Source organism: Leptodactylus fuscus, chromosome 2 (genome assembly GCF_031893055.1).
Source record: "Leptodactylus fuscus isolate aLepFus1 chromosome 2, aLepFus1.hap2, whole genome shotgun sequence".
Taxonomy (NCBI): Eukaryota; Metazoa; Chordata; class Amphibia; order Anura; family Leptodactylidae; genus Leptodactylus; species Leptodactylus fuscus.
This window is the reverse complement of record NC_134266.1, coordinates 51,233,407-51,248,508: the sequence shown is the minus strand read 5'-3', so window position 1 is coordinate 51,248,508 and position 15,102 is coordinate 51,233,407. Positions and strand designations below refer to the sequence as shown.

At 41.5% G+C, this 15,102-nt stretch overlaps 2 protein-coding genes across 10 annotated transcripts in view; one reads left to right on the top strand and one right to left on the bottom strand.

Moving 5' to 3' along the window:
* The window catches only part of MYO18A (myosin XVIIIA), a 243,618-nt gene that overhangs the window by 38,812 nt on the left and 189,704 nt on the right, over nt 1–15,102 (bottom strand). For all 9 annotated transcript variants that reach the window (XM_075263717.1, XM_075263719.1, XM_075263718.1 and 6 more), the window contains 6 exons: nt 12,749–12,872; nt 8,702–8,902; nt 4,391–4,501; nt 3,844–3,948; nt 3,572–3,718; nt 1,973–2,086 (listed from right to left, as the gene is read on the bottom strand). In XM_075263717.1, the coding sequence (XP_075119818.1) occupies nt 1,973–2,086; nt 3,572–3,718; nt 3,844–3,948; nt 4,391–4,501; nt 8,702–8,902; nt 12,749–12,872 (802 nt within the window). The remainder of the gene's footprint in view (nt 1–1,972; nt 2,087–3,571; nt 3,719–3,843; nt 3,949–4,390; nt 4,502–8,701; nt 8,903–12,748; nt 12,873–15,102) is intronic.
* PIPOX (pipecolic acid and sarcosine oxidase) overlaps nt 1–15,102 on the top strand; it is a 228,954-nt gene that overhangs the window by 188,512 nt on the left and 25,340 nt on the right. The window lies entirely within an intron of this gene.

Here is a 15,102-nt window from a genome sequence, read left to right as displayed (position 1 = left end):
AAGCAAACTAGCACTATGAATTAGCAACTATAAATCGAATGGAAGACCCTGTGAAGTATTTTGTTCCTTTTGTATCTATTGTTAAAGCATGGACAATGACTCTGTCCTGTGCACATGTGCCTGCTACCATCCCCCCCCCAGGAGCTAAGCATGGACAGCATGGTCACCATGCGGCATGGAGGAGAAACCTGCATGGATGTGTGGACTACTTCTTTTCAAGGAGATGATTTTTGGCGTCTATTGCTGATGTGTGAAGATGCTACAGCTGACTGGTATTTCTCCCTATTACTGTGGACACGTGGGACTCTGTTACAACCTGGGAACCTACCATCACCCACCTACCCCAGGAGTTATGGAAGCTTGGCAAGAGAGCAGCACCCTGTCTACCTGGATGGCTTCGGACTTCTCTGGGCAGTAGAACACAGTGGTAAGAACAAAGGAGGAGGAGGAGGAGGGCTTTTGATGAAGGACATTTGGGGCATTTTTTGAGGTTAATGGACAATAGCGCTGATACAAGATACCGTACTATCAGCTGTGAGCAGGAGATCTCACCACCTACCAAAGGAACTACCACATGTTATCATGATAGCTGACTATGTCCCCCACCTTTGCAAAAACGTTTCTGGCTGTTATATCTACATGCTGTGACCCCCCCTCCTCGTGTCCTCCAACCACATTCGGCTGTATTATTAACATCACTCCGCACAGAGAACTAAATGATCCTGCAGTGTGTCTGTGTTTCTTTCTTTTTTAGTTGCTATGATTCCTAGGATTTCTCTATCTGCCATGAGCTTGTATGTGTTTTTCTCTCCTGTTATATACTACTGTACCATCTATGAAACTGTATCACTGAAATTTCCCCATTGTGGGACTATTAAAGGAATATCTTATCTTATCTTATTCTAACTCTTCATATAAGTGTCCCAGATTCAGGCAAAAGAGACCATCAGTTCATCCACCCCTCTGAAAAAAGTAGCCAATTTCTGCAGCAGTCGCACATCACACACAATACTTCTGTCAGTAGCAAGAAGCTGGGGATCAAGCACCAAAATGCTTGACCCCAAAATTTATGGGTTTTGACAACTTACAACCAAAAAAGGAGTTGTAAAAATGCAGAAAATGGAGGAAATCATCGTGTACCTGCCAGTCATGAAGTGATGTATGGAAGAGAAATGTGACCAAGCTGCATTAAATACCTTGGGCCACATGTCCTATCTTTGGGAACTTGGCAGAATTTACACCATATTTTGCAGATTCCTAAATTCTTACTGTTGTCACACAATTTAATCTATATGCACTTAAGATCAAAGTATAAGGCACTTAAAGGGGTTGTCCAAGACTTGATACTGAAAGCATGGTTATCAATATTGGATTGTTGGGAGAGGGTCTTGCACCAGGCATCCCAAATCATCACCCAATTTCTGCACAATTTACAACCCTGTTGCTTGATTAAAGGGAACTGTCAATCGTGGAAAGGTTGCAAGTATGTCGCAGTCACAGGCAACTATGGAGCCTATAATGGTGTGTGACTTGCAACCACTCTGTATATGTGTGGCAGTCGTGTTACAGAGGTGGGAGGGTGCAATTGTCTTAAGATGTCTTGTAGCCCTAGCCTAATAAGAAACAAAGAACACAATGATGTAGAATATAAGCAGAGCTCCAGCAGAATACAGTTGTCAGCACCCCCAAAGCACTAAGGTCACAGGGTACAACCTGGCCTGGCTTGCATGTTGTCCCTGTATTCTTCTAGCTTTCCTTGGGGTGCTCAGGCCTCTTCCCATACTCCAACAAAATGATTACATTAATTGGCTTCCAGTGAAACCTGCCCTAGAGTAAGTGTGCCTGCCTGAGATAGGGAAATTACATTCTGAGCCCCAGGGAAACAGGAATCAATAGGAGAGCATTCTCTGTACATCGCTGCAGGATATGTTGGCTCTAGGTAAAGAACGTGTTATAAAGAAATAAACCTTACCGCTGACTTCGCTTTGGAAAGATCATCGATTTGAAGATGGAGATCCTCCATTTCAACCTCCATAGATTTCCGAGACTTTACTGCAGCTGCGCAAGTAAATTCAGATTCTTCCAGCTGTGATTAAAACACAGAATTCAATAAGAATGTTAGACAAAGACTTGGCCTGTCAATATGTCCTAGAGATTGGCGTTATAGCTGGAACTGCATAGATGGGAAGGGAGGAGATGGGAAGAGGAAAGAGAGCAGCAGCAGGGGTATAAAACATAGAAAAATATACATTCATATCAGCTAGGGCCAGCCTTGAGGGGATGCACGGAAATATTTCATGGGGCCATTTAGTCATTTCCTATGGAGATCCAGTAAAATGTATTACTGTTGCATGTATACTAGCTATCCCGCTTGTAGGGTAGCAGATACTTGAAGGCAGATTTACAGCACAGTGTGTCATAGCTGGTAAAATATTTCGCCAGAAGTAAATAACATTGCAGCAAATAGAGGATTTATGGTCTGGCGGTACTGGGAGGGGGAAGCCATTGTGGGCCAGCAACGCCGAGGAGGAACCTGGGCGCCAATCTGCTTTACATTATGGAAGGGCCTCTTGGGGATTTCACATGGCTTTCTGATAATTGTTTTACCCCTTCAGAGAACACTTGAGCACAGACGGGAGCTCGGAGGCTGTAACGCTTTTATCAAGGAGCTGTCACAGGAACCACAGCAGGTTTTTCTATTGAGCACTCAATTTTTTTTATTACTGTTTTTCAGAAAAGTTGTTTATAAGTTGCGAAACACATTTTTCTATGATAATAAAAAAAGGCTCTTCTTAAAAACAGGACAGCAGGATCTTAAAGGGGTTTTCTGAACCCAAACAGATTTTTTCATACCGATGACCAATCTACCTATCCAAAGGATAAGTCATCGATATTATGATCTGTAGGGGTCCCACACCGATCAGCCTGATCTGTTCTATCAGCCTCTGGATGCAGGAAGGTTGTGGGGGGATGTAGATCACAGTAATAGCACTGACGCTGCAATGCCCTGGAACCATTGTGGTATCTACTGCTTAGAGGATATCAGCAAAGTAAATTATAGCAAAATCCTTATAAATATAAAACCTGAAAGAAGCGGCAGTTGAAATCGGGGTGAATTATAAAAGTTCTTAAGGCTGGTGTTTAGCAAGGAAGTATATGACAGAAGTAGGAGGGCAAACCATATGTCCATCTGCTTTGCAGTCCTCTCCTATTTCACCCACACCTTCTGTTCCCTCAGTTGTCAGAGCACGATAATGCTCTTCACACCAGACTATGCCTGTACTTGTGTATCTACACCTGATGAAGGGACGATCCTGAAACATTACTGTAATTTACCAACATTGGAGGATATGCCTCAACTACCTTGGTGTGAACTGATGTAAAATAAATATATCAATGCAGATGGACATATGGTGTGCCGTCCTACTCCGCCATATACATAGAATGACTTAGGGAAGTTTGGACAGTTCCCGCTGGGTACGTGCACCCACCAGAGGTGTCATCAGTAGAGTGCTGCCTGAAATCTTCTAGGTATAAGGGTCAGTGTTTTACAAAGTCAGACTATAAGTACCTGGCTCCTTAGTTGTGCAATTTCCCGTTTGCTTGGAGCATTGTTCTTTAAGTGGTCCAGCATGATCTGCGCATCGGCAAGCAGAGCTTTGGTTCTCTTCAGATCCTTTCGTAGACGTTTCTCGGTCTCAAAGTCACGCTGACTGACCTAGAGCCAACATAACGGTATGAGTTATGATCCTGAACCAGGTGCTGGCCTAGTACAAGCTGCTGCAGGCTGGTAACATGCATGACTGCTCGTACTGACCTTTTTTTTTTTATTTTTATACATACCTGTTCGCTGACAGAATTTAATCTGCTTTCCAGGTCTCTCTTCTCTCTCAGGACCTTCTGTTTATCCTCGTATTCCTCTTCTAATTGAACTTCCATCTGCTTCAGCTATTCACAAGGAAAGAAGGCTGATGTTAAAAGAACAGCGTCTTCCAGTACATGACATTGAAAATCACAATATAGCTAGCAATGAGCAAACAATGAATTGCTGTTTTGTTTTTTACCTTATGACTTAAAGGGGTGTGACAGGAATATTTTTTTTCCCCCAAGGCAACCAATGTAACAATTTTGGAACCTATCACATAACCCCTGTATTTTGGTTCTGGTTACAATGTGGACCACAAGTTCATTCACTGATCACGTGATCCATCCCTACTTGACTCAAGCCCAAGTTACATGTTGTCCCTGATAACATCACATACAAGGAGCGGCTGTAGTGTTACAGTAACATTGTGCACATGGAGAGATTGCACATGTGGCGTTATGTCCCGTACACAAACTGCCTATTTGTACTGCACATTAATACTTCTATCAGGCGGACACAGCCTACCTTTTTCTGACAAGACTGTCGAATCTCCTCCACTTCTTCATCTTTGTTCTCAAGTTCCTTGGAGTGTGACTGTCTGAGCCGTTCCATCTCCATCTCCAGGCGTAGTTTAGACTAAAAAGGAAAAAAAAATTACCTAAAATATTAAACCTTACAGCTTAGCACCAATCACGAGAACGATGGTTGTACATGATGCTTCTTTCATCTCCATGTGACAAGGCATATAAGACCTCAATATCTTTTTGAAGAAAATGAGAGATACCGTATGAACCGAGAAAGCCCGTAAACAGATTTTTAATTATTTTTTTTAAATAGAGGTCCAACAATGAATACTCTGGGCGCAGAAACAACCATTGGGAGTGCTTGTAGATGGAGGCCTCCATTGCCTGTCTATAGCACCTTGGTAGGGTCCTATGTATACACCAGGATTTCTCCCAGTGCATGCTTCCGATTAGAACAATGGAGACTGAAAGAGTGTTCTTTTGGCCTCCATCATGCGGTATGCAACAGAGATATTTAAATTTTTCTTTTTTTACTTGAGAAGATAAGTACAGCAGATTGTATTATTTCATACAGAGACATGTCATTTTCCATGTTATGCAGAGGGTCCCTTTACCGTCTTCTGTGGGTCCTGGCACTTGGTTCAGTATCACAGTATGGGATCATGTAACAGTAATGCCAGTGTGACGTGCAGGACCCTAGACTTTACTGCACCTTATGTGTAGTGATCGCTGTCAATGAACAGACTTTACAGAAAACCCTTTCAGTTGTGCACTGGAGAGAGATTTTTGCAGTTGTTACTCTACAAGCATGGAAAGATCTATCAACACATTGAGGAGTATATCTGTAAAACACACCCGAGTGAGCTCTTAAGTAGAGCGACTGCCCCAGAGAGGTGCATGTAAAATGCCTGCTCGCAGCTCTCAGGCCACATTTTCTACAGAAAAAGATGATATAAGCAGTGAAGAGAGAGCTCCAAGTGCTGAACATATAGGAACAGAGGCCAGGCATGTCTCCTGATGCCCATTCATCTCTCCGGCCCAGTCGCTGACTCGGCAATCGCTCCCTGATGTGAGGACAGCTAATGGCACTTCTTTAACTTTTACAGCTACCAACAGGAAGATATATAGGTAACGGCCTGAGAGCGGCCCAGGGAGGAGGCAGAGCGGCGGCTGAGCGAGGACATGAATTCTTACCAATTGTATTATTATTATTCCAACGTGCTGGCTAAATGGCCAGGAAGCAGAGCTCCTTACTGCACTACTTGTCTCCTGGAATATGTAGAAGCACAGGATCTCAAGATTTTCACTTTCACAGCAGATAAGTAACCTTCTGTCTACAGCTGATGGATTTGGCTAAGGTAGGGTTCACACTATCGTTGGTGTCCACTCAAAAGGTGTCCGTTTAAAGAAAAAAAAAAACCAAAAACAGACACCTATCATAATGGACACAAACGGACCAGCTAGTGTCCATTGCTAAAATCTTGTACGGACAACAGCCACGGATAGTGTTGAGCGGACACCAACGGTAGTGTGAATGCCCCCTAAGAGGGTCTTCAACCAAAGCGAAAAAGGAAGGGAAGAGAAAGGTGTATAGTTATACCAAGGGGTTACACTAAGAACTGGAAAAAAAAGTACTCAGTGTAATGATGTACACAATTATGTTAAGAAAATGCAAAAAAAAGCCAGCTATACTACTGTCATTTTCTATGGTCAGTGATATGTCATTCACGAATGAGCCATCATGATGTGCCACCTCTCATCTGAATGTCGGGAGTCGGCTCGAGGCTGAAAGCCGATAGCTCACTTAACCCCGCACCAACACAATTAAGACCACCCTCTTCACAGTTCATGTGACTTTTGCATCCTGTGCTACCAATAGAATATTATGACAGCCAGGGGTCACGTGATCAGGTTAAGGTGGAGTGGAGGGGATACATACTACCGACAGAACATAGATAGTAGCATTATATAAAGCGATATACAGAAAAGATCTGGCTCTGTTTTTTGAGTGCAGCCAAATGATTCCGCTCACTAAAAAGAGCCAAAATCCTCATCAGTAGTGTGCAGAAACATACCTGTACCATTTGACATACAATGTGACTATCAGGCAATTGCATCTCATAGTTGTATATGGCAGCCTGGCTCCGTAGAAGAAAGCAGGGAAACATGGAAGTGATAAGGAATCTAGGCAGGAACCATTCTATTGCATATATTAATAGCTTTTGACTATATAATCTCCTGTATGTTTTCTTCAATGGAAATAACCCTTTAAACTATGTCATCCATATGGTTATTTTATTATTTATATATTTAGGGGCTATTTACATTGCCTGATGTTGAAGGGGATGAGTTCTGATCAATACTAAAACACAATGATCAGCATTTGTTTCCATTGGCGACCGATCAATCCCTACTGTGATCATTGTTGGCTGATCACTGGTTTATTTATATGGCAACGTACAAGGAACAAACACTTGTCTGTCCATCATCGTCCTTTGTAAGAGGGTGTTTAGAAGATCAAGATATATTATATACTGACTATATCCAGGGTGATATTAATCTTTATACCTCTGCTATGTAATCGCTTTTATCAGGAAACTGATAATCCAGAAAATCTATCAAAAGACAAAACCAACATGAAGTGTCATAAAACCATAAGCAGAGAGAAGCAAGAGAAAGCTGGGCTTTCTTCCTGCACGTTCTCAGCCTTTACAAGTAAGGTATGTGTACTTATCTATGCCTATCTGATAACCCAGAACCTTTCCCATTGAAGTTGGATTAAAGGAGTTTTATAGTATATATTTATAGAGGTATAAATATATGTAAGCTTTCTGGTAAACGCTGATAAATACAATTCACTTTCGCTCGGGCTGAGTTGACATTGCATTTAATAGAAAATGCGGAGAATTCTGCTCTGTCTGATCTATTAAAATCCCTTCCAATATCGCTATTTAAACCCTTATTTCAATCCCTCATCTCTCACGTAAGCTGGAACTGTTGACGCCTTCAAGCACACAATAGTCTAGAAAGTCTTAGCCAAAATTACTGTCATGAAAAGAAAAACTTGTGCCGATATCCTGGGAATGAAGAGTTATGTTATACATCCCTCCGAATCGTAGTTAGTCACGCTCCGATACTTTCCTAAAGTAGCTTTCTCCAACACAAAAGCAAAAGCTTAAACCACAATGCTAAAGATCCGAATGGAAATAAAGGATCCTGTAGAAGAGTCCGATGTCACCTTTATGGAACTACTGTATATAAATATAACTCCTATCTATTACTTCAAGAGATCTCTTGTACAGTGTGTGCTGGAGGGGGGGTTGCAATGCCCATGTGAATAATGTGACAGTCTATATACTCACAACAATGGCAACACAATATACGGTATCTTCATTCTTCTGCCAACACAGTGGGGAAATCAGACCTTGCCACACCAGCCTTACTTAAAGTGATGCCCCCTGTTTATCAACTATTATGATCATCTTCATTTCTAGTGCCCCCATTCCCTTTATCATGTGTATAATAATGCTGAAAATTCACGTTCATATGCACCAATACGAGGATTTACATTAAGCAACCCAAGGTTATTAAAAGGCCGCTGTGTCGGGGTCAACCATTCATGCAAATGTTCCTTTGTGCTTGTTGCGTTGTACCATTAAAGACCTTGGCAAGCCATTAGAATATGTAAAATCACTTAGGATGATATAAAATAACAAAGGAAGCAATACTCACCTTCACATTCCCCCCTCGCAGGTCTCTGTACCCTAGCCCACTGTGTAAACACATCATCACTGAAGACCAGGATACAGAAACTTGTAGAGGTCAGGGAAAAATGGCATAGTATGGGAACAGTGTGGGTAGTATGCTCTTATTTGTGTGATAAGAAAAAAAAATTTCTTTAGACTTCTTAAATCTACAGTATTTACTGTAATCTTATCTATGCAGACAGTCCACCTCACCTGTCTATCCTTTCTTTACCACTGTCCATCCATTCTCAACTCCAAATCTGTCCAACCACACTCTTAGGCCACATGCACATGAATGAGTGCAGGCCAAGAGGGCGGCGGATTTTATAGTGAAATGCACTTGGATGACATTTGAGTGTCCTCCAAATGTGTTCTAAGTGCCATTCGTCCCCCATAGACTTCAATGGGGGTTCCTGCTCTGATGCCATGGAGCATGAAAGGACCTGCTCTGTAAACATAGGAACGAAACATCGGACACCCCCTCATCAGGAAGAGCCTCTGCCTGTACACTCGTCGTGTCGTGCATGGGGCTTTTCCTCTCCATTTAATCTGTATAGCTCCCATACCTGTTCCAACATTTGGATGGATCCTGCTTGCTCATCAAGCTCTTCTTCTTGGTCTTTAACTTTGGCTTCCAAATCTCTGAGCTGTTTCTTAACCTTTGCAAGAGAAGCCTCATCCTTGGACTCCTGGCAGGAGATATCCTGAAGTTCTGCTTCCAGCTGTTCAACCTTGTGTGTGAGAACTGAAATCTCAGTTTCTTTCTCCTGATGAGACAAAATGCAACCGAAAAGAAACATCAGAGACGTAACATTTAAATATTTTATTTGTGTATGGTTATTCTATAAAGCGAGAAGATCTAAACATATTGAATGATGACCTGAGACACGTGAAAAAACAACAAAGCTGATGTAATTACTATTGGAAAAAGATGGGTTATTCTCCATTGCAACAAATATCAGAGCAGGTATAAAAAGGCAAAATTACAGTAAAGCGCTGGCTTATTGATTTTAAAGAAGTTTAAGCCGGCAGAGGAGAGAATAAAATGTTATCCCGCTGAGATAAGCATGCCATGCAGTGCGAGTATTTATACATGAAACACAGCCTTTTTAGAGTCCCAAATGCCTCCTAATTCCAGGAGTGTCAGGAAATCATTTTGCAGAAGAGATATGTTATTTGCAGGTGTTAATATTCTCCACTAAATGCTATAGGCTCTATATCACCATATAGACAAAATCTGCAGGAGCATCCTCCGGTAGGCCATGTGCCTTCTATAAACTCTAGCTTGAAGTTAGCATAGATTTCAGGGATCAGTTTTCTGTTGGGACCAATGACCCGAACACAGCATGCCCATTTCCGGAAAGTGGCAAGGACAAAAAGAGAACTTGTTTGTTACAAGTGCCATTTAAAAAGTTGCAAACCCAAAAAAGTGGCAGATCAGGGTTATATGATACTATATAATAAAGGAAGAGAAGCTGAACTGTGTGATAAATAGGGTTATATGATCGAGGAGAGAAGCCGAAGTCTGACATAGAGGATTATATGATAGAGGGAGAGAAGCTGAGCTCTGTGATATATAGGGTTATGTGATGAGGAGAGAAGCTGAGCTCTGTGATATATAGGATTATATGATAGAGGGAGAGAAGCTGAGCTCTGTGATATAGTCCTATGAAAAAGTTTGGGCACCCCTATTAATCTTAATCATTTTTTGTTCTAAATATTTTGGTGTTTGCAACAGCCATTTCAGTTTGATATATCTAATAACTGATGGACACAGTAATATTTCAGGATTGAAATGAGGTTTATTGTACTAACAGAAAATGTGCAATATGCATTAAACCAAAATTTGACCGGTGCAAAAGTATGGGCACCCTTATCATTTTATTGATTTGAATTCCCCTAACTACTTTTTACTGACTTACTGAAGCACAAAATTGGTTTTGTAACCTCAGTGAGCTTTGAACTTCATAGCCAGATGTATCCAATCATAAGAAAAGGTATTTAAGGTGGCCAATTGCAAGTTGATCTCCTATTTGAATCTCCTCTGAAGAGTGGCATCATGGGCTACTCAAAACAACTCTCAAATGATCTGAAAACAAAGATTGTTCAACATAGTTGTTCAGGGGAAGGATACAAAAAGTTGTCTCAGAGATTTAACCTGTCAAGTTTCCACTGTGAGGAACATAGTAAGGAAATGGAAGACCACAGGGACAGTTCTTGTTAAGCCCAGAAGTGGCAGGCCAAGAAAAATATCAGAAAGGCAGAGAAGAAGAATGGTGAGAACAGTCAAGGACAATCCACAGACCACCTCCAAAGAGCTGCAGCATCATCTTGCTGCAGATGGTGTCACTGTGCATCGGTCAACTATACAGCGCACTTTGCACAAATAGAAGCTGTATGGGAGAGTGATGAGAAAGAAGCCGTTTCTGCACGTACGCCACAAATAGAGTTGCCTGAGGTATGAAAAAGCACATTTGGACAAGGCAGCTTCATTTTGGAAACAAAAATTGAGTTGTTTGGTTATAAAAAAAAAAAGGCGTTATGCATGGCGTCCAAAAAGAAACAGCATTCCAAGAAAAACACATGCTACCCACTGTAAAATTTGGTGGAGGTTCCATCATGCTTTGGGGCTGTGTGGACAATGCCGGCATCGGGAATCTTGTTAAAGTTGAGAGTCGCATGGATTCCACTCAGTATCAGCAGATTCTTGAGAATAATGTTCAAGAATCAGTGACGAAGTTGAAGTTACGCCGGGGATGGATATTTCAGCAAGACAATGATCCAAAACACCGCTCCAAATCCTCAGGCATTCATGCAGAGGAACAATTACAATGTTCTGGAATGGCCATCCCAGTCCCCAGACCTGAATATCATTGAACATCTGTGGGATGATTTGAAGCGGGCTGTCCATGCTCGGCGACCATCTAACTTAACTGAACTTGAATTGTTTGTCCAAAATACCTTTATCCAGGATCCAGGAACTGATTAAAAGCTACAGGAAGCGACTAGAGGCTGTTATCTTTGCAAAAGGAGGATCTACTAAATATTAATGTCACTTTTCTGTTGAGGTGCCCATACTTTTGCACCGGTCAAATTTTGGTTTAATGCATATTGCACATTTTCTGTTAGTACAATAAACCTCATTTCAATCCTGAAATATTACTGTGTCCATCAGTTATTAGATATATCAAACTGAAATGGCTGTTATAAACACCAAAATATTTAGAACTAAAAATGATTAAGATTAATAGGGGTGCCCAAACTTTTTCATAGGACTGTATATAGGGTTATGTGATGAGGAGAGAAGCTGAGCTCTGTGACATATAGGGTTAGAAGTTAGAGGGAGAGAAGCTGAGCTCTGTGATATATAGGGTTATATGATAGAGAAGAGAAGCTGAGCTCTGTGATATATAGGGTTATATGACAGAGGGGGAGAAGCTGAGCTCTGTGATATATAGGGTTATATGACAGAGGGAGAGAAGCTGGGCTCTGTGATATATAGGATTATATGATAGAGGGAGAGAAGCTGAGCTCTGTGACATATAGGGTTATGTGATGAGGAGAGAAGCTGAGCTCTGTAATATATACAGTCATATAATAGAGGAAGAGAAGCTGAGCTCTGTGACATATAGGGTTATAAGCTAGAGAGAAAGAAGCTGAGCTTTGTGATATATAGGGTTATATGATAGAGAAGAGAAGCTGAGCTCTGTGATATTGTGTATATGTGTGTATATGATTTGGAGCAGGATTCTTGAACAGAAAGCAGCGTAAATCCTGACAGGACTACTAGGAGAGAGAGAGTAGAGTCCCATTCACTCCACCAATATACATTGACAGTTCTCCCTATATAAATGTGTGTATAATAGAAGGTTGGTCAATCACTGTGTGAGTCTTCCACTGTCCCTCGTTACTTGTTTTTTAGATCCTACTCAGATGAGAGTGTTCAATGACCACATGAAGTCTTTGATCAGTGAAAAAATACGGCATGCTCTAATTTTTTTATGGATTGAGCTATCGGTATAGTCTTCATTGACCTGATTAACTTACTGAAGTGAATAGTTCTGGGAACAATAAACCAGGTGCCGCATAGATTCTGCACTCACATGATTGGCTTAGCTATGTGAATATGACCTTATTCAGGCCCTTCAACTTTCATAAGGTTACATGGCCACGTTCGGGATGTTATGTGTCTTTTTGTAGAACCACTAGGCTCATAAGTGTCAAATCTAGGAACATATCCAGGATGTATGCTAAATCTCAATGTTCTTCCTCTGTTAGGGTATGTTCGCATGTAACTGATGCGCTTCAGGTTTTCCATACAGATTTGTGAGTGAAAAAAAAAATACAGCTCATTATAGTGGAAGCAAAGAAGAGATTTTAAAGTGGATTTGATGCACAGGGTGAAATGCATGCCAACCCTGCAACCAAATCATGATGTGACATCCCTCTGTGCATCGCCCCGCTGAATATGTGGGTGTTACATACACAACGCAGAATAAACTGAAAACTTTTCGGAGACTTTTCTGCTGATGCTTATTGTGCTTGACTATAAGCTAGTATTTGCTCCTATGTATTTTGACTTGAGTCAGAGCTCATAAGTGTCGCTGACTTACCTCCAGCTGCTGTCGGAAGCTGAACGCCTCAGAAGTCAGCATGTCCTTTTCTCGGCTCAGCTTTTCTTTCAGTACCTTTTCCCTTTGTGCCTCCTCCTGTGCCTGTGCCAGCTCGGTGTCAAACCTGAGAGAAATGTCATGGTTAAAAGTGTATTCCAGGGCTGAACGGGTACAACATATAGACACGGAAAGATGGAAGACTTTTATAATGGTCATTAGATATTAGAAGGAGATAGAACAGGACCTCTTGGTGACCAGGAATGAGCCCCAGAAGATGTAATATGGCCTATACATGTAGCATCAGTTTGTTTCTTTTTTTTGTAGTTTTGTACGGTTCAATGCAATACACATATAAAGGATTTTTATCAAACTCCGTTCACACTTAAATGATTTTCCCCACTGTGGATTTGAGGGTATGCTACAGATTATTACCCAGTGCCTATTATGAGAGATATTACAAGGCAATAAAAACCCACCTTATCTGAACCCCCTGTACCATTGTGCGTCATGGCTTCCATTTATGACCGATTTGTGAAATAGAAGCATAATGTATTCTAAATGATATATCAGGTTTACTTTTGTTTAAAGGGGTTATCCAGCTTCCAAAAATGATCGGTAAATACATTCATAGCAGTGTTAGATCCTCACTGTTCCCTTGTGCACCCTTTGCTTGGCTTTATTTTACTTGCTGCTCCTTGTATCGCTGTTATTTAGATACAGTGAATCTGTGCACAAACTACATTTCCCAGGATTCATCTGCCTGCTCTCACGCTCTGTATTTGTTGTTCAAGGTTAGTAGGGGGAGCAGCGAGCTTCCAAATGAAACATTACAGGGGCACATGACCTCTTATGTGGGAGTAATTTATTACCTGTGATCTCATTGCAGGTGAGAGTGGAGAAGGGAGATGAACACAGAGAGTGAGAGCAGGCAGATGAATTTGATACTATCTTTGCCTCTGAGGCCTAAGTCCTATTGACTCCAGTTCTACCTACGTCTCTGGTACGACTTTGTACCTTATTATTACTGTACATTTACTGTACCTGTTTTTTTTTGTTTGTTTTATCATCTAGTATTACATTTAATAGATAAATCTGAGATTGAAAATATGGGAAACCTAACATAACCCAGGCTAGTTTTGCCAGGAAAAAACAAGGAAACTTTTTCCAAACTTTTCAGATAAAGGAACAGGCAGTAAGACTAAAGGCGGGTTCACACCTGTGCTCGTGTCCGCTTTAGCCAATCCAGCTGGGTTTCCGTCATCTTCCCCGAGAAACTGGACGGGGACGGAAACCAGGCAATCAGTTTTCATACCCATTCAAGTGAATGGGTTTGAAAAGTGAGCACCTGTGAGCGTTTTGTACCTCTCCGCGGCGAAACCCGTTTTTTTTGACCGGACACAAAGTCCTGCATGTCCGACTTTGTGTCCGGTTAAAAAAAACCTGTTTCCGTCCCCTATCCAGTTTCTCGGGGCAGAAGACGGAAACCACGCTAGATTGCCTAAAGCGGGTACAGGTGCAGGTGTGAACCCACCTTAAGTAGTGTGAACAGAACCCAAAGAAGTATTAAACAACTTAGAAACCTTCTGTTTTGGGTCCCCCCCCCCCCCCCCCATTTTAAGATTGTATAGATGGAACTTGCAAATGTTTTCAGAAAGAGAATTACTTACTAATTATACAGCTAACACAATTTACTAATTAGCTTAAAGGGTCATCAAGCTGATAATGTCTAATGTGCACAAACACTATTACTGCCAACACTCATAAAGACTGAGGCCACGAGCCTGGAATGGCTTACCAGAGAGGCTGGCACCAGAGTACAATGTGTACAGGCTCCAGTAAACCCAATCATAATGGCCACAACTACTGGTGCATTGTAGTAGAAGTCATCCATAGAACTATATAAAAGCTCTCAAATAAAAGGGAAGGCATTACGGCACACAGTTATCATAACAGTGTATTTCAGGCAGCTCTGTGCTTTCCACTGTTACCTTGCAGCCCTGGGTTTGAATCCAGACAAGGACAACATCTGCAAGGAGTATGTATGTTCTCCCTATGGATTTCCTCCGGGTAGTCCGGTTTCCTCCCATACTCCAAAGTCATACTGACAGGGAATTTAGATTGTAAGCCCTACTTGGGACAGTGACGGCAATATCTGTAAAGTGCTGTGAAATATGTTGGTGCGATATAATAAAGTGAAATAAATAATTCTGGTGTAGGTCATCCTTTTCCTTACTTTTGGGCACCCAGAGTTTCCTAAGTAGTAAGGACTATAAACTGGAGTACGAAACCTAATTCTTGCAACGTGAAGGGTTCACTAAAGGTAAAATATACACATTGATAATCACATTGGGCAA